Consider the following 22,868-nt stretch of genomic DNA (forward strand, 5'->3'; position numbering starts at 1 on the left):
GTAACCACAGGGGAAGGGGGCCTGCTATGACTGCTAGTAGAAGGGCAGTGATGTAACCACAGGGGATGGGGGCCTGCTATGACTGCTAGTAGAAGGGCGGTGATGTAACCAAAGGGGAAGGGGGCCTGCTATGACTGCTAGTAGAAGGGCAGTGATCTAACCACAGGGGAAGGGTGCCTGCTATGGCTGCTAGTAGAAGGGCAGTGATGTAACCACAGGGGATGGGGGCCTGCTATGACTGCTGGGTGAAAGAGGGCCACTACTGTAACCACAGGGGAATGGGGCCTGCTGGTAGTAAGGAAGGCACTACTGTAACCACAGTTTAAAGGTCCCTGCTATGATTACTAGTAGAAAGAAGGGCACTGCTGTAACCAGAGTAGGTAGGGTGCCTGCTATGACTGCTGGTAGAGGCACACTATTGTAACCACAGGAAAAAGGGTGCCTGTTTGACTTCTGGTGCAAAGTAGGGCCCCGCAGGGACATTGTGCTCTTACTGCTGCCCTTGAGAATTGCATTGAAGAGACTTCTGCTGGAAAGGGAGGGTGCACTGCTATGACTGTGGAAAGGAAGGGGGCTTGCTGTGACTACCATATTAACTACCTGGCTTAACCTATGTTGGGCTCGAGGGGGTGCCTTTTTGTAGAAAACGTTAAGGACAGCTTTGATAAAACCAACCCTTCAATGGCACTGCTCATATATTCTCCATTACCATAAGCACATTTTTATGTCCCATTTCAGTACATTCAAGCCGAACCTCCCACTAACAAGTCTCTGTCCAGCCTGGTGGTCCAGCTCCTGCAGTTCCAGGAAGAAGTGTTTGGGAAACATGTCAGCAATGCTCCACTTACGAAACTGCCGGTAACTATAGACTTCCTCTAACGTTGACTTCAATGGGTAGGAAAATCAGCAGCTGAAAATCTGCATCAAAATACATGTGTGTGTGAACGTACCCCAATGCATTGTTTTCCATTCTGTGGCTCCTCATCTGTTGCAAAACTAAAACTCAGCTGTCAGGCATAATGGGAGTTGTAGTTTTTTTTTAGTAGTTAGAGACTCCCTGGTGTAATTGCTTACACCAAAAACATAAAAACCAAAAATGCTATATTTTACAAAGGTCAATGCAATGTTTATTTTTTATTTTTAGTTAAAGGGGTATTCCCATTTCAGATTGTTTTAGCTGTCAGCTTTTGGTCTTAATAGACCCATGATTAGGGATGTCCCGATACCATTTTTTTAAGACCGAGTACGAGTACCGATACTTTAATTCTGCTACTCGCCGATACTAAGTACGAGTACTTATATTTTAAAGGGAATCTGACAGCAGGGTAATGCGGTTTCTAGCGCTGTTTACCGTATGATATGTGGGTCCTTGTTGTGTACAATGGAGGCGGCTGCTGTAGTATGAGCCAAGATTTCTATCTTCTCCATTGGGCAGAACAGGGAATTTGCATTGACGGTGAGACTGATGACCACATGGTGAGCAGTGGTAGAAACCGGGTCACCTGCATCATCTACCTATAAATTCAAGTTAGTGCAGGTGACTCTGCTGTAAGATTGTCTTAAATAGTAGGTAGTATCCCCTTGCAGACATTAGCAGCAGCCCCCCTGTAGACATAAGTAGCAGCCCCCTTTTAGACAGTGGGCCCCCCTTTAGACAGCAGCAGGGGCCCCCCTTTAGACAGCAGGAGCCCCCTGTTTAAACAGCAGCAGGGGCCCCCCAGTAGACATTAGTAGAAGCCCCCCTCCTTGCAGGCAGCTCACCTTCTCTGTCGGGTGCTGCCGCAGTGCCGCTCCACTGTCCCGTTCTCCCGTCCTCTGGGCCGCATCATGGCGTCCTATGGAGGAGCATGTGACCTATACGTCACTCTGCTTCCTCCATAGCGTTACGCTGGGCGCAGGGGAGGAGGCGGAGTGACGTGTGTGTCACATGCTCCTCCATAGGACGCCATGATGCGGCCCGGAGGACGGAAGAACGGGACAGTGGAGCGGCATCAGGTATCGGGCATGGTATCAGGGACATTAAACGAGTCCCCGATACCATGCAAATAGCTAGTATCGGCCCCGATACCAGAATCTGTATCGGGACATCCCTACACATGATGATGAAAAAAATAGATAGATAATGTCATAAGGCATTGTCTACTAAATGCCTTTGCTGGTGGATCCATTACTGAGGAGCTTCCTATTTTTATTTATAACGTGCAGTGGTCTCCAAACTCTGACCTTCCAATAGTTGTAGTTTTGTAACAGCTGGAGGACCACAGTTTGGAGATCACTATTGTATTCCTATCTGGGACATTTATGGCATATCCACAGGATGTGAATGGAAGTTATGCACATTGCGCCCTAGCAACCAACTCCATTGGCCACAACCAGGCCAAAGGAGGTCAGAGGTCTCGGTCTCAGTAATGTGGATATGCCACAGATGGGAATAAGGTTATTAGTAACATCAAGGTCTAGATATTCTTATTTTGTTATTATGTGCTAAAATCCAATGTATATTCGGTCTGAGCATTTTTTGTTTTACAGATGAAATGCTTCCTGGACTTCAAAGTGGGAGGAGCGCTCTGTCATATCCTTGCTGCTGCTTATAAATTTAAAAGTGACCAAGGATGGTAAGAGGCTTACTCTATATCAGTGTTCTCACTGTGCTTTTGTGGTATCAGAACAACTGTGTACCTAGTCACAGGACTGTAATCGCTGGTGAAATCTGATGGACAGTAGTAGGGGTGTGGACTATCATCAGTATGGGACACCCGCACTTCTTCACACGAGCATGCTACAGCCTTGCACATTGAGTTATATTACTCTTCATTTGTTCTCTCTAATTTCAGTGTTATGTTCCTTTTAGGCGCAGGTTTGACTTCCAGAACCCTTCACGCATGGATCGTAACGTCGAGATGTTCATGAACATTGAAAAGTCCCTTGTGCAGGTCTGGATGGCTTTCTTTTCGTATAATTTTGGGGGGGGGGACTGTTTACAGGCTGTACCGAATATGCATCCCATACACGTCAAACAAATCAAATTTTCAATGAAGTATTAAAGGTTTTTTTATTAAAAAATTTATGTCTGCAGTGATTTATCTTTTATTTATTGTACATTTCCCTTTTCAATCCTTTAGAACAACTGTCTTTCCCGACCAAATATATACCTTCATCCAGACATAGAATCAAAGCTGCAGAGCAAGCTTAAAGACATTGTGAAAAGGCACCAGGTAATAGAAAAAGTGATTATTGTGTGAAAATGAAATTCTTGCCTTTTGCATGGAATAGTTTTTTAACCACTGCGCTTAAATAGTTTAACTTCCTAGTTCTGTGTATGCAAGGGAGGGGATTGGAAACCATAAAGGCCTCATTATCATCATAATAATAATTTATTTATATAGCGCCAACATGGTCTGAAGCATCAGGAAAGAGTACTCCTACATAGCTAAAAGGCTGAAAGGGGGCACAATTGTATCTAGTGTAGACAATGCTAAATACATTATCAGCAGCACAAATCTCACCAGTAGTTTCCAACAGTGTATCAAGTTAAAGTTCAGACTGTTTATCTTGCAGAACATTACCTACAAGGGATCCAATTGTATCCGCTCCTCAGCTGATACTAGGAGTTTGTAGCCTCTTTGCAAAATAAACCCTTCTGGCAGGAACATACACTTGGGATGGTGAGGAAAAAGATTTTACCATATATGACATGTTTCTACACGTTATATATATGGTAAAATCTGATGACAGGTTCCCTTTAATTCATTGACCCAAACGGATATTTTGAAAATGGTAAAGTGTATTACAAAGTTTTATATCATTTGGGTATTACATTAAATAAAGGGGTTGACTTGATAAAACATTTTTTTTTTATAAAATCAGAATTGCCTAATCGATCCTTCGTCCCTGCTGTTCTGATGCCACTGGATCTCTGCTGATCTGCACTTCCCTTCTTGACACTGGAAATTCCTTCTCTGCCGATCATTGGCCTGTTACAACCTCTGCCACTGGTTGGATAAACTTAGACTGACACATTTTAAAAAAACAGATTTGTCCCCCTGAATAACCCCTTTAAAGTGCACCTTGTAGTGGAATTTGTTTTGAAATCCAAGTGAGAGTCTGCCATATGAATGGAGACTGACTAAATTATGCTGGGATCCTGTACAGTTTTACAGTTGCTGTCCAATGACAACCCTTGTGTATGTTTTCTTTTGGGGAGGTCCTGTTTGAATACTCAAAATCCTCAAAAAAGCAATTTGATATTTGTAGAAATAGATAACATCTGTTATTTGCATTGTTATTTTTACGTTCTATCATATTACCTTTCTTTTTATTGTTTTCAGGGCACAGTTACGGAGGACAAAAGTCATGCTTCTCATGTGGTTGTTCCTGTTCCTGGCTCCCTGGAGGAAGGTCAGAATACCAACATACCGTATATACTCGAGTATAAGCCGACCCGAATATAAGCCGAGGCCCCTAATTTTACCCCAAAAACCCAGGAAAAGTTATTGACTCGACTATAAGCCTAGGGTGGAAAATACATCATCCCCCCCCCCTGTCATTATCCAGACCCCTGTCATCATCCAGACCCCCGTCATCATCCAGACCCCCATCAGCCGATGGCTGTCTGGGCTTGCTGGGAGTTGTAGTTTTGCAACCTCGGGAGGCCCGCAGGTTGAAGACCACTGATAAAGGGATTGACAGGCGGAGAGTTCACTCGAGTATAAGCCGAGGAGGGCCTTTTCAGCACGAAAAATCGTGCTGAAAAACTCGGCTTATACTCGAGTATATTAGGTAATCTTGCCTTACTCTTACCTTGCAGAGAAAATAGTACCTCCCCTTTATTGACATTTTAAAGTGGTTATTCCAGGATTAAGGGCTTGTTCATTCTATGCAAATTCAATGTGGAATCTGCCTTGCATCACACTCTTATTGTCTTGAATGTTTTTTTTTTTTCCACTTCTGTGTTCACAAAGGAAAATTTCTGTGTCGGAATTTCTGACAAGGATCTGACTTCCATTGGGAGATTGAACTTGTTCAATCTTCTGCCAGAATATGGTAGTAAAAGCCCATGAGTCAATGGGACTTAGATTTTCAGCACAAATTGTAGTGGAAATAAGTGCCTATAGTTTCTGCTATTTTGGTTTTCGAGTTTGGTATAGTTTTTCTATTAACCATGGATCAGAAAAGGTTGCAGATGTAAAGAGGAATTGCTGAATCCCGTAGTGTGAACTAGAGCTCTGCATTGGGATTGGGATCCCGCAGGACCCAGGGCAAAACATGTGGGTGCGATATGCCTGCTGATTCCACACACTCCTACATCGCATACCCAGCCTCTGCAAAATTTGGTGCCACCACTGATTTAAAGTGGCCTGGGCACCATCAGCCTTTTCATTATCTGCATCCACGGCCACTTTAAATCAATGAGCTACCGCGGCTGCCGGAACTGATATTTTAAACCTCTTCCCCCTCCCACCTCCTGTTCCCCCTCTCTCTGATCCCCTTGCTCTTCCTTACCTGTACTGCGACCTCCTGTGGGCTCCCGCAGGTGTGGGGACTCCACAGGTCCTAAGTCCGCTGCGCTGATGTGTGATGTCCCCCTGCTCCACAGTGTTTAAAATGACATGAGGGGGCATTAAAATGACAGTGTGGGGGGGGGGGGGGATTAAAATAGGCACTGTCAGATACAAAAACTTTTGATATGTTGTAAAGCATGCAAAACCAATAGGCTTTCATTAGAAAATTTTCATACTGAAAGTCAGTCAAACAACTGCCCCCCTGCCTGCTTGAACACATACTAGTCCTGCTGTGTCCATGCATCATCACCTATGTCATGGACACACTTCCTTGATTGACAGCTGTGAGTGCAGGGCTCATAGCTAGAGGAAAAATCCTCCCACTGTCAGCTTGTGTCCAGCTACTGTCAGTGAGGACAAGCTGGGAGTTGTAGTTTTGCTAATGCTAGGGGAGATGTGAGCAGACAGCATACTGAGGGAGGGGGCGGAGACCTGCACAGTGAGGCCACGCCCCCTCCCTTCGAGAGGAATTCAGACTAGTGAGCTAAATTAAAAGTGTAATAAAACATAAATAAAGGTGCTAGACACATAAAAATTAGATGTACATGGTCAGGATTAGGTACTGAGTTATATATAAAAAAATATGTTTTTTGTTGTTGGATCTGACGGGTACGCTTTAAAATGGCACGGGGGATAAAAATGGCACAAGGGGGTGGGGGAAATTAAAATAGCACAGGGGTGATCGGGGGGGGGGGGAGGGTTGCATTTTAGAGGAGGCGGGTGGGATTAGACACATATAGTGGGAGCTGGCAGATGGGACATGCATGTTGTGGATAATGGCCAAATATGCAGTGGGAGTGGGATTAAAAACAGTCCCGCACGCACAGGGCTCTAGTGTGAACATACCCTAACGTTATCCCATTTCCACATGAAAGGGCATAACTAGCTAATCGGTGGGAGTCCGACTGCTGGGATCCTCACCAATTGTATATAGACCATTTGTCCCCTAAGTTAATGGAGTAGCAGTGTGCATGCTCAGCCCTCTGCTCCATTTACTTGCTGGGATTTTCAAACAGAACAGATTTCAGTGCTTGACAGTGTTTGGAAGTTCACAGAGACTTCAGGGACAGTTAACCTCTATTCTTGTTATCAGTGGGAAAGTTGCAGTAACAATTTAGTGTAATTACATTTTGTCATGTACTTTGTTATAGATCTGGGTATCCTGCTTTTAATGCTATAAATTTATTTTTGTTCGCTGATTTTTGCATTTTGCTGGGTAGATAACATTTGTTTTAACTTTACTTACACTTTTATTACTGTGTTCTCTGTTTAGAGGAATGGGTGAGGCCCATAATGAAAAGAGACAAGCAGGTTCTACTTCACTGGGGATATTATCCAGATAGGTAAGTGTGGGTTGGTTGGTTGGAAGTTTTTTTTTATTTTATGGGCCTCTGAAAAATAAAGTAAGCAATTTAATTGGTTGCTGTAGGCAACTTCCCCACTCTCTCTACACATGTTTTGATAAATCTCCTTCATATCTTTAAGACCATAGCTTCCTTGTGCATAGTTGTGTCCTGAGTACCATGTATAGATGTTCACTTCTGTTTATGAGCAATGAGTATTCAAGTCCTAAAGCACTCGTCTGGTTTAAATATTATTAAAAGCTACTACTAGATTAGAAATAAAACTATGATTTGGTGAGTCAGCTGCACTTGTATTAAAGAGGTACTCCGGTGGAAAATAATTTTAAAATCAACTGGTACCAAAAAGTAAAACAGGTCTGTAAATGACTTCTATTTAAAAATCTTACCCTTCCAGTACTTATCAGGTGCTGTATGCTCCAGAGGAAGTTGTATAGTTCTTTTCTGCCTGACCACAGTGCTCTCTGCTAACACCTCTGTCTGTGTAAGGAACTGTCCAGAGAAGGAGCAAATCCTCATAGCAAACCTCCCTACTCTGGACAGTTCCTGACATGGACAGAGGATTCAGCAGAGAGCACTGTGGTCAGGCAGAAAATAGCTATACAATTTTCTTTGGAGCATACAGCAGCTAATAAGTACTGGAAGGATTAAGATTTTTAAATAGAAGTAATTTAAAAATCAGTTAAATTTTTTGGTACTAGTTGATTTTAAAATATTTTTTTCCACCGGAGTACCCCTTTAACATGTTGTGTTTGAAGTTCATTAGCATTGACAGCCTTTATGAGTTTTGTTCTCTGTGGGTTAGAGTAAAACATTACAATGTGTACTAGATGTAGTAAGCCAGAATTTATGCTTTTGGCGTGTATTCATGTGGCTTCACAGCGTGAGAAAATCCTGCATGGACATATAAATATAATTTTCTTTGTGCTCTCCGTAATGTAATCCTTTACCTACGTTGTTTGCAAAAAGCATTTTGTATCTACTCTGTTCTTTTGAAGCTATGACACTTGGATTCCAGCTAGTGAGGTGGAGGCTCCAGTTGAGGATGCGCCTACCCCAGAAAAGCCCCGCAAGGTAACTCTAGCTTGTGTACTATAAAGAGAATTGGGATCTCCTCTTTATGTGTGCATTGTATGGGAGACATCATAGCAGATAGTCTCCTCACATATCTCAGGGACAACTTTAATGGGCACTGTCGGATACAAAAACTTTTTATATGTTGTACATCTGACAAAATATTAACCTTTCTAATATACTTCAAAATACATTTTTATTTCTCGGTCGCTTCATTGGGGGACACATTACTGATGTGTATATGCTCTTGCCACTAGGAGGCGCTGACACTAGGAAAAAAAAGTCGGCTCCTCCCTGGCAGGATATACCCGCCACCTGCAGTGAGATAATCAGTTTTAGCTAGTGTCAGCAGGAGGCAAGACACAGGTCTGGGAGCTCCCCAGACCTGGTCTTTTTTATTATTTTCGAGTAAGGGCTATTTAGTTAGGCTCTTTACTCCATTTTGTTTTCCTTTTTCAGGTGGGGGTTCAGGAGCATGGCGCTACCTGTTCCCCTATATGCGGCTAAGGGGCACGGGGCATAGAACAAAATGCATCGTTAACCCCTTCCCGCCAACGGCCAGCGCCTGGGGTTGCACCTAGGGTCTGGATCCCCTATTTTCCCTTCCTGTCCTGTCTGTTGCAGCATGACGTGATGGAGGTGACTTAAAAGCTGCCTGATGACATTTGGAGATGAGTATATGTCCCTGCCCCCCTTTTCCTCCCTCTCCCTGTGGGTCCTTTATTGGAGGTTCATGTTGGGGCTCCCTTAGGTCCCCTGTTTTTATGCATACTGGGTCCTGTGGAGGACAGCCGCCGTCATTTTGCAGCGACTGCCTCCACAGGAGTTTTTGCCGGCTCACCTCTGAACAGCCTTGCTGTTCCTTCTCGCCGGTTTTAATTTTCGATCTGCGGATGCACTGTGCGAGGTGCCTGACGGCGGTATACAGCGGGAGCTGCAGAACTTCACCCGCCGGGAGCTTGCCACCTCTCTTATTGACCTGAACCAGTGCTCCACTGCAGCGGTATAGCTCCACCCTTCTTCTTCCCCCGTTTCAGCACGCGAGCCAAGAGATCAAAGCTCCTCCTCTCGGGCTTTCACGCTGCTGGAGGTTTTTGTTCCGCCCTCCTTCCCCGTTCCGGGGCTCGACATGGGCAAAGTACCTTGGCTCCCACGGCAGCAGCCTGGCGGGAGCTTGTGGTCTGGCCCGCTATTGTCCCATTCTGGATCGGCGGCTTAGCAGGCACTTATAGCACACTGCTATGAGCCGTCGCTCCCCCAGGGGCTTACTGTCTGCTGCTTATGGGCACCCAATGTCCCCTTCCAAGTTGTGGTGGCATATTTTAATATATAATAAAGAACATATAGTATTTATTGCATAAAAAAAATAAAAAAAAGTACATATTTCTTGGTCGCTCAGACCATTTGGTGGTGTTTGGCAACCTCTTGTGGCCAACACTTGTAACACAGTTTGATTCTTTTGTTGCTCACTGTCATGGAGCATATGAAAACCGCCGTGGCGGGTTGTTACCAGGGTTTCAAGTCCCCTTGGAGCCGGGGATCATATTCCATCAATATGTTCCCTTCTACCACGGAGTGCCATACAATGAGCAAGTTCTTTTGCATTCCTGGCAGATGCCCAGATTTCTTTTAAGATTCCTCATCCTTCAGGTCTGCGAGCCATCCATCCTAGGGGGTTTCTTGGCAGGTCATGCTATGGGATTCCCTTCTCCACAGGCTATTGCATTCGCGGCTAGTGCTAAGGATCCCCTCTTCCAGCCCACAGTCCCCAGGTCTCTCTCTACATGCCTGCTACTCTGTCTACAGGCTGGTATCTCACTTCACTGTGTGTTTCTGTATGCGGGACCCGGGATGGTCACAGTCCTTTAGCCACATAGCCAGACTGTGTCTGCATGGTGTTCTAATCCACCTGGTCACCTCCCCCATCTCTGCTGATGCTGCAGTCCGGGGTCTCTCTTCCAGGTGTAGTTCCGCAGTATGTGTACCTATGGGTTGTAGGGACCCTTTCTACCTGTATTTCTCAGCAACAGCGGCATCACTCTGTTCTCCTTTCTTCCTTTCTTAGGTTGCCCTGTTGGTCTGCTAGAGGCATGCCTCCCTTCCTGCTGGTCCCTTCAATGTCTGCGGTTTCTTTTGTGTCTGCAGTCTTGATACCCCACTGCTATCGTGGGGTACCCATGTCTGTGTTCCTACATTTGCTAAGACCGCTCTGTAGGTGTAGAGCCCACCTTTTCCTTTGTTCGGGCGGGTGAACCTCTGTTCTTCTGGTGATTTTGTTTCCTCAGTTCTGCGGCGGTTGAGCACTCCTGTTCTTTCATGGGGCCTGCTGGGGCGACAGTCAGTTCAGCCCCTCCCTATGCCTCCAGGTGTTTATTCTGGGGTTTCTGTCCGGGGTGGCTCAGTCACCTACTCGTTATGGTCTAGAATGGCTCTTAACACTTCTTGTATTTGTTGCCCAGCTCTGTTGTACAGGATTCCGATCCCTCTTGGGACACAAGGTGGCTCCTCCAGACAGCGATGGTTGCCGCCGGGGCCTGGGGGCTCCGTCCACACAGTACTTGTCCCGTGGCTGTGGGGCAGTGTTTCCCTGCTCTTAACTGCGCCGGCGCGCTTTGCCAATCCCCTTTCCACAAGGGGGGTATGGGGATCAGTGGGCTTGGCATGGGTCTGTACTTGAAGTTTCATCTCGCCCACCCTTGTTTTCCCTCCTCTGGAGGGACTATTTTGTTGAGTTTTTTCTGCCGCCAAGATGATGCCATCTCACTGTTCCCACTATATAGGTGAAGTATCTGGCGGGGCCCTTGTTTCTTTGCTGAGAGCATTCAACAGAGTTTTTTACAGTCTAGGCTTGTGTGCTTACTGTCCACTATTACAGCCTGGCTCTCTTTTTTGTTTTTTGGTTATCTACTGCTGCTCATGCAGCCTCGGCTCTCTCCTCTGTTGGAGGAGTTTGTACAATCTCCCTGGAAGGGTGTGTTCTTCCTTCCCTCTTGTCTGTGTCAGTTGTACTGCACAGACACCACAGTCTTCTGGAGTAATCCTTCCTGTGCCCAGACCCTGAGAGTCCCAGCTGGGTTCTCATTTGTTTCTCCCTCCGTTCCCATTCTGGCAGGATGTTTCTTCAGAGTGCTCTGGTCCACTCAGACCACTAGGGTCTATGACTGGTTGGTCTCCTTGGCTTGGACTCTGTCCTAGGATGCTAGAGCGTGCCTTCTTTTCAGTCAGCTCTTCCGGTTCCTTGGGCTTTGGTGATGGTTCAGGTCTTGGGTATGGGTAGTGATCCAGGACTCCTCTGCGATCCTATTAGTCGGGGCAGTCTTTTCTGTTCTGCACTCCTTCACTTCTTCATAGAAGTTTGTCGCCCGGAGAGTTTTCACGGACGCCTGTTTTCCTTACTCTTCAGGGGTCGTCTTCCAGGTGGCTCTATGTCTCCAGTTTATTGTCGGTCTCTCTGGTATCCGGGATGCGCCCTTTTCAGGGTGTTGGCCGCTCCTTTCTTCCTTCGGGGTCCATGTCCTCCAGAGTTGGAGGGCGTTCAGGCTATCTGCATTACACCAGTATGGCTATTGTCGGCATTTGGCATCCTAGCCCATCTCCTTACGGGAGATCTTCCGGGAGTTCAATTTCTGGGCCTAGTGTGTCTCCGCCTTGGGGGCTCGTCCGCAGGCCTTGTGGACACGTGAGTTTAGTCTTGGGACTGATTCCTTTTCTCTGGTTGTTGTTTTTCCCCACCCTAGGGGACTGCTTTGGTACGTCCCATTAGTTAGGTGTCCCCCAATGAAGAGCGAGGTGTCCCCCGAGAAAAGGAGATTTTTTTGTACTCACCGTAAAATCTCTTTTAAGTAGCCTTCATTGGGGGACACCGCACACACCCATTTCTTCATCTTTTTTCCGGTTCTTGGGTTGTTTATCCGGTGTTTCCTTTCTAGGGTCCTTCGGATGTATTTCTTTGTTGGCTTCTCCTACTGCTTTGTGACGAAACTGCAGGTGGGCGGGTATATCCTGCCAGGAAGGAGCTGACTTTTTTTCCTAGTGGCAAGAGCATATACCCATCAGTTAGGTGTCCCCCAATGAAGGCTACGAGAAAGAGATTTTACGGTGAGTACAAAAAAATCTCCTTTTCTCCGTCGCTCTTCATTGGGGGACACCTTATTGATGGGTATATGCTCTTTCCACTAGGAGGTGCTGACACTAGGAAAAAAAAGTAGGTTCCTCCCTGCCAGGATATACCCGCTCACCTGCAGTGAGGTAATCAGTTTTAGCTAGTGTCAGCAGGAGGCCTTTTTTATTATTTTCTAGTAAGAGCTATTTAGTTAGGTTCTTTACTTAGGAGCATGGCGCTACCTGTTCCCCCATATGCGGCTAAGGGGCACGGGACATAAAAGTATGCACCGTTAACCCCTTCCTGCCAACGGCCAGGGCCTGGAGGTTGTACCCTGGGTCCGGGTCCCCCACTGCCCCTGCTTGCCCCGCTTTCTTAGCCTGGTATGATGCAGCGTTGCCTACTCTGTCTACAGGCTGGTATCTCACTTCACTGTGTGTTTCCGTATGCGGGACCAAGCGTGGCCACGGTCCCTTTGCCACATAGCTAGACTGTGTCTGCATGGTGTTCTAATCCACCTGGTAACCTCCCCCGTTTCTGCCGATGCCGTGGCTGCAGTCCGGTGACTCTCTTTCCAGGTGTAGTTCCGCAGAGTGTATACCTGTGGGTTCTTGGGACCCTTTCTACCTGTAAGTCACAATGTGTCTGCATTTTTTGTGGTCTACTTCATTCTTCATCTCCTGAGTCTGCGTCCGCAGCCTTGGTGTCTGGCACCATTAGGAGATGGGGTGTGGGCTTTTTTTTTTTCTGCAGGTCCCAGGGACTTTCTCAGCAACAGCGGCATCACTCTGTTCTCCTTTCTTAGGTTGCCCTGTTGGTCTGCTAGAGCCATGCCTCCCTTCTTGCTGGTCCCTTGGATATCTGCGGTTTATTTTGTGTCTGCAGCCTTGGTACCCCACTGCTATCGTGGGGAACCCATGTCTGTGTTCATACATACACTACGACTGCTCTGTAGGTGTAGAGCCAACCTTTCCTTTTGTTCGTTCGGGTGAGCCTCGGGGCTTCCGGTGATTTTGTTTCCGCAGTTCTGCACACTTTTGTTCTAACTTGGGGCCTGCTGGGGGTGCTCCAGGTGTTTTTTCCGGGGTTTCAGTGGCTCAAGCACCTACTCGCCACTGTCTAGAAGTGCTCTCAACACGTCTTGTATTTTTTGCCCAGCTCCAGTGTACAGGATTCCGATCCCTCTTGGGACACAAGGTGGCTCCTCCAGACAGCGATGGTTGCCACTTGGGCCCGGGGGCTCCGTCCACCCAGTACTTGTCTCGTGGCTGTGAGGCAGCATTTCTCTGCTCTTTCTGTGCCTGGCACGCTTTGCCAATCCCCTTATCACAGGGGGTATGGGGATAAGTGTGCTTGGCATGGGCCTTTACTTGAGTTTTCATCTCGACCACCCTTGTTTTCCCTCCTTGGGAGGGACTATTTTGTTGAGGTTTTTTTCTGCTGCCAAGATGATGCACTCTGGCTATTCCCACTATTTAAGTGGAGCATCTGGCGAGGCCCTTTGCTTTTTTGCTGAGGGCATTCAACAGTGCTTTTTACTGTCTAGACTTGTGTGCTTACTGTCCACTATTGCAGCCTGGCTCTCTTTTTCAGTTTTTTTGGTTATCTACTGCTGCTCATGCAACCTTGGCTCTCTCCTCTGTTGGAAGAGTTTGTACAATCTCCCTGGAAGGGTGTGTTCTTACTTTCCTTTTTGTCTGTGTCAGTTGTACTGCACTGACACCAAAGTCTTCTGGAGTAATCCTTCCTCTACCCCGACCCTGAGAGTCCCAGCTGGGTTCTCATTTGTTTCCCCCCTCCGCTCCCATTCCGGTGGGATGTTTCTTTAGAGTGCTCTGGTCCGCTCTGACCTCTGGGGTCTATGACTGGTCGGTCTCCTTGGCTTGGACTCTGTCCTAGGATGCTGTGGCATGCCTTCTTTTCAGGCGGCCCTTTCGGTTCCTTGGGCCTTGGTGATGTTCAGTTCTGGGGTATGTGTAATGATCCGGCCAAGACTCCTCCACGATCACATTAGTCGGAGCGGTCTTTCTGTTCTGCACTCCTTCACTTTTTCATGTTTTTACATGGAAGTTTGTCGCCCGGAGAGTTTTCGCGGTCGTCTGTCTTCCTTACTCTTCTGGGTTTCGTCTTCCAGGTGAATCTACGTCCCCAGTTTACTTGTCGGTCTCTCCGGTATCCGGGATGCCCCCTTTTCATGGTGTTTGCTGTTCCGTTCTTCCTTCGGGGTCCATGTCCTCCCGAGTTGGAGGGCGTCCAGGTCATCCGCATTATGCCAGTACAGCTATTGTCGCCTTCAGGGTGCTCATGTTGGGCCCCTGGGACAGGTGTTTTTGGGTCTGCTGCTGTTCAGGTCTTTGTTCTCATGCACCAGACCTCTCCAGAGCAGAAGTCCATCTTTCTTTTTTTCCTGTGATTTCTTGTCTTTCTATATAACCCGGGTGTCTTAGGTCTCTACAGAGGACGGCCCCTTCCTTTGGCTTCCCGGTCTTCCGGGAGCTCAATTTCTGGGCCAAGTGTGTCTCCGACCTGGGGGCTTGTCCGCAGACCTTGTGGACACGTGAGTCTCGGGACGGATTCCTTTTCTCTGGTGATTGTTTTTCCCACCCTAGGGGACTGCTTTGGTACGTCCCATCAGTAAGGTGTCCCCCAATCAAGAGCGACTGAGAAAAGGAGATTTTTTTGTACTCTTACCGTAAAATCTCTTTCTTGTAGCCTTCATTGGGGGACACAGCACCCACCCATTTCTTCATCTTTTTTCTGGACAATTTTTTCCAGTTCTTGAATTGTTATCAGGGTACTATCAGGACTCCTCTGTGCTCTCCTGTCTGATAGTACTCCTATGTGTCTGATAGCACGCCTCTGTGCTCTCCTATCAGACAGGAGAGAACACAGACAGGAGAGAGCACAGGAGGAGTGCTATCAGACAGGAGAGAGCACAGGAGGAGTGCTATCAGACAGGAGAGAGCACAGGAGGAGTGCTATCAGACAGGAGAGAGCACAGGAGGAGTGCTATTAGTCAGGAGAGAGCACAGGAGGAGTGCTATCAGACAGGAGAGAGCACAGAGGAGTCCTATCAGACCAGAGAGAGCACAGAGGGGTACGATTAGACAGGAGAGAGCACTTTGTCTGTGCTTCAGCTTGGACAAAGCCATGATTTTATAAGCTATCATTTCCATAAAAAGGAAATCAAATTTCTTGTTCGCTTCAATTGGGGGACACAGGAACCATGAGTATATTCTGCTTGCCACTAGGAGGCTGAAACTAGGCAAAAAACAAAAGTAAGTCAGCTCCTTCTGGCAGGATATACCCTCCCCCTGACTCTGAGCTAATCAGCTTTTAGCTTAGTGTCAGTAGGAGACAGACAGAGCTCTCCAGACCTGGTCTTCTAACTTAATTTTTTTTCCTAGTTTCTCTGTTTAGTTACATGTTCTTTCCTTTGTTATTTTCTCTAGGTTGGGGTGACAGGAGCATGGTACTGCCTGATCCCCCGCTTGTGAGCTAGGGGCACGGTGTATAAAGTATGGGCCATTAACCCCTCCTCGCCAGCAACCAGCGTCTGGTTGTGTACCTTGGGTCCGGGCCACCCATTTGCCCCTGCTCGCTTTGGTAGCCTGGCATGATGCAGTTGGCTTTCAGCTGGATGATCCATGTGGTGAGTATGTCTCCCCTCTCTCGCTCCACGCACCCCCCTCCGCCCCTCTATGTCCCTTTCTTGGGGTAAGGGCTGTATTTTTATCTTTATTCTTTTTATTTCCAGGGTTGGGAGGGTCTCTTTATGTGGTTACTTTGTATCGGGAGCTCCCCCCCTTTATTCTTGTGTACTGGTTCTGCGCCGCCCCTGCATGCCCCTTCTGTCTAATTCTGAGCTATGGGGGTTAAGGGGGGGGGGCATGGCTCTTACCGGCAGTCTCTCCCTCTGTTCTCCGGAGCAGCCCTTACGGCTGTCACGCTGCTCCGATGCGGTTCCACTTGCGACAGTCCTGGTGAGAGTCGCACGGCAACGGGCATGCTTCTTCGCAGGGGACCGCAGCCGGCTTCCGTACCTGGTGCCAGCACTCTTTTCCCTGCACGCTGGCCGGCATCTTTGATTACAGTGTATGCGGAACGGGGCCTCGGCCAGCAGGTAGCTTGAAAATTTTGTCCACGGCCTTGGCCCTTCTCCTCCATGTTTAGCTCCTCTGCTCAGCATCTCTGGAGTCAGCCCGGGCTTTGCCTCAGGCAACCTTGTTGCCCTCTGATGCTCCATGTGGCTCAAGGCTTGGAATGCCGACGCTGCCTCTAAGCATTCCTTTAAGGAGCATCCGTTTTTTGTCTCTTTGGCAATCGGTTAGACGAGATTATATCTGTGGCTACTGGGGGGCAAGATTATATCTGTGGCTACTGGGGGGCAAGATTATATCTGTGGCTACTGGGGGGCAAGAGTTCCCTTTTGCCCCAAAATGGTTTGCGCCGCACGGATTCGCGTAGGAAGTCTTCTTCCATTTGGCCCTTTTTGAATTCCTTTGGGTCGCTCGGATAAGCAAACGGCCTCCCAGGACTGGAGGGCCCCTTCTTTCAAGGCTCGCCCCTCCTGGAAAGTGGGGACCCTTTCAAACTGCCCTCCTGCGAAGTCCGATACCCGCAAGCCTCCCACAAGCTTCCTCTCAGGTGGACGGTCGCCTGTCCCTCTCTTTGGACACTTGGTTTGCACAGATGCAGGATGCTTCGGTTCGGGAGGTCGTTACCCAGGGTTATCAGATAGAATTTGGTTTTATTCCCCAGGATCGTTTTTTCCTGTCCGGCCCACCCTGGTCTCCCGCCCTTGCTGCAGCCTTTCAGGTTGCCCTTAGCGCACCCTTCTTTCCCAGGGAGTGATTGTGCCGTTTTCTCCTAGGAAAGTTCTACTTAAATCTCTTCTGAGGTTGGTCCATGGATCCGGGCAGGTTCCTTTTCTCGGTGGACATCCAGGATGCGTACCTGCACATTCCTATCATTCCGGCCCATTAGCGCTTCCTCCGGTTTGCTGTTCGTGTGGATCATTTTCAGTTTGTGGCTCTTCCCTTCTGTCTGGCCTCAGCTCCCCGGGTCTTTACCAAGACGCTGGCAGCATTGGTAGCTAATTTCTACTCCCGAGGGGTTTCTGTGCTCCCTTACCTGGACGACCTGCTCATCAAAGCACCTTCTCTCAAGCAGAATCGGGTGATCCTCAGCATCACTCTGCAGACCCTGACCAGCTTTGGTTGGATTATCAATCGGAAAAAGTCCAACCTTTCTCTGACTCAATCTCTGATTTTCCTTGGGGATCCGCTTCGACACGGCAGTGGCCCGTCTTACTCTTTCGGAGGACAAGCTCTGGTCCTTGAGGTTGGGAATTTGTCTGCTTCGGCGTCCGAGCCCAATTCCTATCCGCTCCTACATGGCGGTGCCCCCTCCAGCTGGCCATTCTGTCACAGTGGGACAAGTCTCCACTCTCTCTCCACCAGGAGATCCGGCTTCCTCCCAGTGTCCACCGCTCCCTCCTCTGGTGGCTTCGGTCCCTTCTTATCCGGGAGGGTCTCTCCTTTCTGCCGCTTCGCTGGCAGGTCCTGACCACGGCCGTGAGTCTCCTTGGTTGGGGAGTGTCCTCCAAGACCAGACTGTTCAAGGCCGGTGGTCCTCCCTAGCGTCCCGTCTCCCCATCAATATGCTGGAACTTCGGGCAATCTTCCTAGGCCTCATTCATTGGCAACAACTTCTTCGCCACCTCCAAGTGCGGGTACAAACGGGCAACGTCATGGCAGTGGTGTACATCAATCGTCAAAGCGGTACCCACAGTGCGTTGGCAATGCAAGAGGCGGCAAGGATTTTGTCCTGAGCGGAAATACACATTCCCGCCATCTCGGCAGTCCATTTTCCCGGGGTGGACAGTTGGGAGGTGGACTTTCTCAGTCGCTCCACAGCCGTTCCCAGAGAGTGGTATCTCCACCCAGAGGTCTTCACTCAAATATATCGTCGCTGGGGGACTCCGGACTCCCGCTGGAACAGTAAGGTTCCGCGCTTCGTTGCCTGGTCCCGGGATCCCCTAGCGTTAGCAGTGGACGCTCTGGTGGTTCCTTGAACCCCCTTCTCTCTCCCATTCTCTGCTTCCCAGGGTCATCCGGAAACTCAAGGCAGAGGGTGTCTCTGCCATTCTGGTGGCGCCAGATTGGCCTCATCACGGGTGGTATCCGGACGTGGTTCGTCTCGTCGTAGACGTTCCCTTCCGTCTTCCAGACCGCCCCAACCTTCTCATGCAAGGACCCATCTGCCACCCGAATTTACTTCCGCTGTGTTTGACGGCGTGGCAGATGAAACTGCGGTTTTGAGGGCTCTAGGTTTCTCTGCCCGGGTGATCCGGACCATGCTTCATCCTCGTACGCTAAGATCTACCACCGTACTTGGTGGGCCTACTTCCGCTGGTGTGAGGCCCGCTCCCTGTCTCCCACCTCTTATTCTCGGCCGAACCTCTTGACCTTTTTGAGGTCTGGTTTGGAAACGCGCCTTGCGCTGATCTCCATCTAGGGGCAGGTTTCTGCTCTTTCTATCCTCTTCCAACGTTCCCTTGCATCTGATCAACATGTCCGCATGTTATTTTGCAAGGCATGGCTCATGGGTATCTTCCGTACCGGTCCCCTACTCCTCCCTGGGACCTGAACCTTGTTCTGGATGCTTTGCAGGGCTCTCCGTTTGAGCCGCTACGGCAGGTCTATCTTCGGTTCCTCTCTTGGTAGGTTGCCTTCCTGGTTGTGGTCACGTCCATTTGCCGTGTCTCGGAATTTGCAGCCTTCTCTTGCCATTCCCCCTTCCTGATTCTTCATCAGGACAAGGTGGTTCTTCAGCCAGTGCCTTCTTTCCAGCCTAAAGTTCTCTCTTCTTTCCATCTGAATGAAGATATTGTGTTGCATTCCTTCTGCCCGGCCCCTTCTCATCCCCGGTAGTGTCAGCTCCATAAGCTGGACATGGTTCGGGCTGTTCGGACTAACTTGTCAGTCACCTCTTCCTTCTGGCGTTGTGACTTGCTGTTTGTGCTCTCCGAAGGGCGGCGCAAGGGACTCCAGGTCTCTAAGGCGACTATCTCCTGGTGGTTTCGGTCTTCCATCTCCTCGGAGGCCTATCTCTGTAAGGGGAAGGTTCCCTCCTTCTGGGTGATGGCTCACTCCACTCGCATGGTGGGGGCCTCCTGGGCGGTCAGCCACAGGGCTTCAGCTTTGCAAGTTTGCATGCTGGTACTTGGTCGTCCTTGCACACCTTCTCTAAGTTCTATCGTGTTCATACCTTTGCCTCTGCTGACGCGGGTCTTGGCCGCAAGGTTTTACAGGCGGAGGTTCCGCCTGAGTTTATTCTGGCTGGGATCTCTGTGTTCCCTCCCCAGGGACTGCTTTAGGACGTCCCATGGTTCCTGTGTCCCCCAATTGAAGCGATGGAGAAAAGTAGATTTTTTAAACTTAGTGTAAAATCTCTTTCTCTGAGCTTCTATTGGGGGACATAGCACCCGCCCATTGGTTTTGGTTGTTTTGTGGCCAGCCAGGATCGCCCGCCTGTTTGTGGGAGTTTTTGGTCGGTCCTTTTTGTCTGGGTTTTGTTTGGACTGTTTACTTTTTCTGTCGGTTTCTCCTACTGCTTTGGGACTAAACTGATTGGGGTAGGGTATAGCCAGCCAGGAGGAGCAGACTTCCTTTTGTTTTTTGCTTAGTGTCAGCCTCCTAGTGGTAAGCAGCATATTCCCATAGTTCCTGTGTCCCCAAATAGAAGCTCAGAGAAAGAGATTTTACAAGAAGTATAAAAAAAAATCTACTTTTTCTTATAAAGTATATTAGAAAGGTTAATGTTTTGCCATGATGTACAACATATAAAAAGTTTTTGAATCTGACAGTGCCCATTTAAAATTATAGATGAAGTCTGCAGAAACTGTCGAAATACCATATACAGGTTATATAATGTCCAGAAATGTTGCTTCTCATGTACAGATGTCAGCTTATACTGAAAAGTCACCTAATATGAGAGGTTTGCTTTAAGTAACATAGTTTACAAGGTTGAAAAAAGACCAGAGTCCATCAAGTTCAACCTATAACCCTAATAAGTCCCTATTGAGTTGAGTAAAACTTCATATTTTTCTTCTGAATAGGTCCATGCCAAGTGGATACTTGACACTGATCTATTTAATGAGTGGATGAATGAAGAAGATTATGAGGTGACCGATGAGAGGAGTCCAGTTACACGCCGCAAGAAGATCTCTGCCAAGACTTTGACTGATGAAGTGAGATCAATACCGCAAACTGATCATGTAGAGGTCACTCTCCTACACTTTTTGTCTATTTATCTTCTGTAAATACTCTGTATAAGATGTGTATACTTTTTTCTTATGCCTTAAAAGGACTGTCCAGCCACATTTTTCTTATTACAAAAGTAATCACAAAAGGAGTAATACTGACCTCTCCAGTCTTTTGCTGCTCCCATGCCACAACTTTCATGGTTCCCCTCTTTTGTTTACTCACTTGGTCCCCCTTGTGAACAAAAACAAACACGTAACAATTACACACCCTAGGGTAAAAAATTACATATGTAGGTGGGTGCCAAAAAATTAGCTACCCATAGATCATTTAAGTACCGTGCCTCAGAAAAAGGCAAATGCAGTATGACTATAAGGGTTACCCTAATAATGTGTGAAAAACCTATATATTATATAGACTCCAATGAATGATATATACCCAAGAGAAAAGGAGCTATTCACACAAAATGATATGCAAAAAATAGGCATGCTTTATTGATACATAATGTGACATACAAAAAAAATGAAATTATTAAAACAAGGAGGAATGCAACAACAGAAAAGATGGCAGCCTGGGACATATATGTATGTGCATGTGCTGAACAATTGATAAAATGCAGTGTGGATGGTATAGGTATGGTAGTAGAAATTTGTAGTAAATAATTATATAGAGACTAAGGGACTATGCAGTCTATATTGCACATGAACTGATAAAGTGCAATACTTTAAAGTGACTAGGTAAGTTAGGCATGTGCAACAAAAATAACACACTGAATTCATAAGGGCCAAGGCAACAACAACCACACTGAAGTCTGAGAGTCACAAGTCCCAGGATGCCGCCACCCCAACACGTGTTTCAGTCTGTAGACCTTCGTCCGGCCCTTATGAATTCAGTGTGTTATTTTTGTTGCACATGCCTAACTTACCTAGTCACTTTACAGTATTGCACTTTATCAGTTCATGTGCAGTATAGACTGCAAAGCCCCTTAGTCTCTATATAGTTATTTACTACAAATTTATACCACCCACACTGTATTTAATCACATGCACATACATATATGTCCCAGGCTGCCGTCTTTTCTGTTGTTGCATTCCTCCTTGTTTTTAATAATGACACTTTTTATTGTATGTCACATTATGTATCAATAAAGCATGTCTATTTTTTGCATATCATTTTGTGTGAATAGCTCAGTTTCTCCTGGGTATAGATCACTTGGTCCCCCTAACAAAGTGTTGACACAACAAGTGACTGTTGCAGCCAAATATTGCAGTATCAACTTGTCACTGCAGAAACTTGAAAATTAGAGACTGGCGTGGGACCCTGGAAACGGGGGCATAGGAGCTACAGGAGATTGGTAATGTAATTTTGATAAGGCTGGACAATCATTTTAATCTAATGTTCATTTTCATTTAACCCCTTAACGACGCAGGAAGTCCTGGTGAGCTGGTACTTAATGCACCAGGACGTACATTTACGTCCTATGCATAACCGCGATAACCATGCGCGGCAGGTCCCGGTTGCTGGTAGCAGCCAGGGACCCGCCCGTAATGACAGACATCCGTGATCAATACAGATCACGGCATCTGCAGCATTGCGGTACTTTGAATGGAGGATCGGATCGGCCGCAGCGCTGCCGCGGCGATCCGATCATCCAGCATGGCAGCCGGAGGTCCCCTCACCCTCCTCCGCTGCCTTCCACGGGTATTCTGCTCTGGTCTGTGATCGAGCAGACCAGAACAGAAGATGACCGATAATACTGATCAGTGCTATGTCCTATGCATAGCAGTGAACAGTATTAGCAATCGAATGATTGCTATAAATAGTCCATTATTGGGACTATTAAAGTGTAAAAATAAAAGTAAAAAAAATTGAAAAACCCCCTCCCCCAATAAAAACGTAAAATGTCCCATGTTCCCTATTTCACCCTCAAAAAGTGTAAAAAAAAAATATTTTATGTACATATTTGGTATCGCCGCATGCGTAAATATCCCAACTATTAAAAAAATTAATAAAAAAAGTATTAAAAGTTTTATATGAGCAAATATGGGATCAATAAAAAGTACAGATCACTGCGCAAAAGATGAGCCCTCATACCGCCGCTTATACGGAAAAATGAAAAAGTTATAGGTCTTCAAAATAGGGGGATTTTAAACGTACTAATTTGGTTAAACAGTTTGCGATCTTTTTTAAGCGCAACAGTAATAGAAAAGTATGTTATCATGGGTATCATTTTAATTGTATTGACCCAAAGAATAAAGAACACATGTCATTTTTACCGTAAATTGTGCGGCGTGAAAACAAAACCTTCCAAAATTAGCAAAATTGCGGTTTTCTTTTTAATTTCCCCACACAAGTAGTATTTTTTTTTGGTTGCACCATACAACTGGTCACGCAAAAAACAAGCCCTCAATCTAGTCTGTGGATGAAAATATAAAAGAGTTATGATTTTTGTGAAGGCGAGGAGGAAAAAACGAAAATGTAAAAAAAAAATTGTCTGAGTCCT

General features: G+C 47.1%; 1 protein-coding gene across 30 annotated transcripts in view; it reads left to right on the forward strand.

The window, feature by feature from the left end:
* Positions 1 to 22,868, forward strand: part of SMARCC2 (SWI/SNF related, matrix associated, actin dependent regulator of chromatin subfamily c member 2) — a 101,364-nt gene that overhangs the window by 14,850 nt on the left and 63,646 nt on the right. For 29 of the 30 annotated variants that reach the window (XM_056562271.1, XM_056562278.1, XM_056562277.1 and 26 more), the window contains exons 2-9: positions 739 to 858; positions 2,530 to 2,615; positions 2,852 to 2,933; positions 3,123 to 3,215; positions 4,329 to 4,398; positions 6,835 to 6,904; positions 7,921 to 7,996; positions 20,221 to 20,385. In XM_056562271.1, the coding sequence (XP_056418246.1) occupies positions 739 to 858; positions 2,530 to 2,615; positions 2,852 to 2,933; positions 3,123 to 3,215; positions 4,329 to 4,398; positions 6,835 to 6,904; positions 7,921 to 7,996; positions 20,221 to 20,385 (762 nt within the window). The remainder of the gene's footprint in view (positions 1 to 738; positions 859 to 2,529; positions 2,616 to 2,851; positions 2,934 to 3,122; positions 3,216 to 4,328; positions 4,399 to 6,834; positions 6,905 to 7,920; positions 7,997 to 20,220; positions 20,386 to 22,868) is intronic. The other variant, XM_056562272.1, reaches the window with a different exon arrangement.

This window comes from Hyla sarda, chromosome 2 (genome assembly GCF_029499605.1).
Source record: "Hyla sarda isolate aHylSar1 chromosome 2, aHylSar1.hap1, whole genome shotgun sequence".
NCBI classification, from domain to species: domain Eukaryota; kingdom Metazoa; phylum Chordata; class Amphibia; order Anura; family Hylidae; genus Hyla; species Hyla sarda.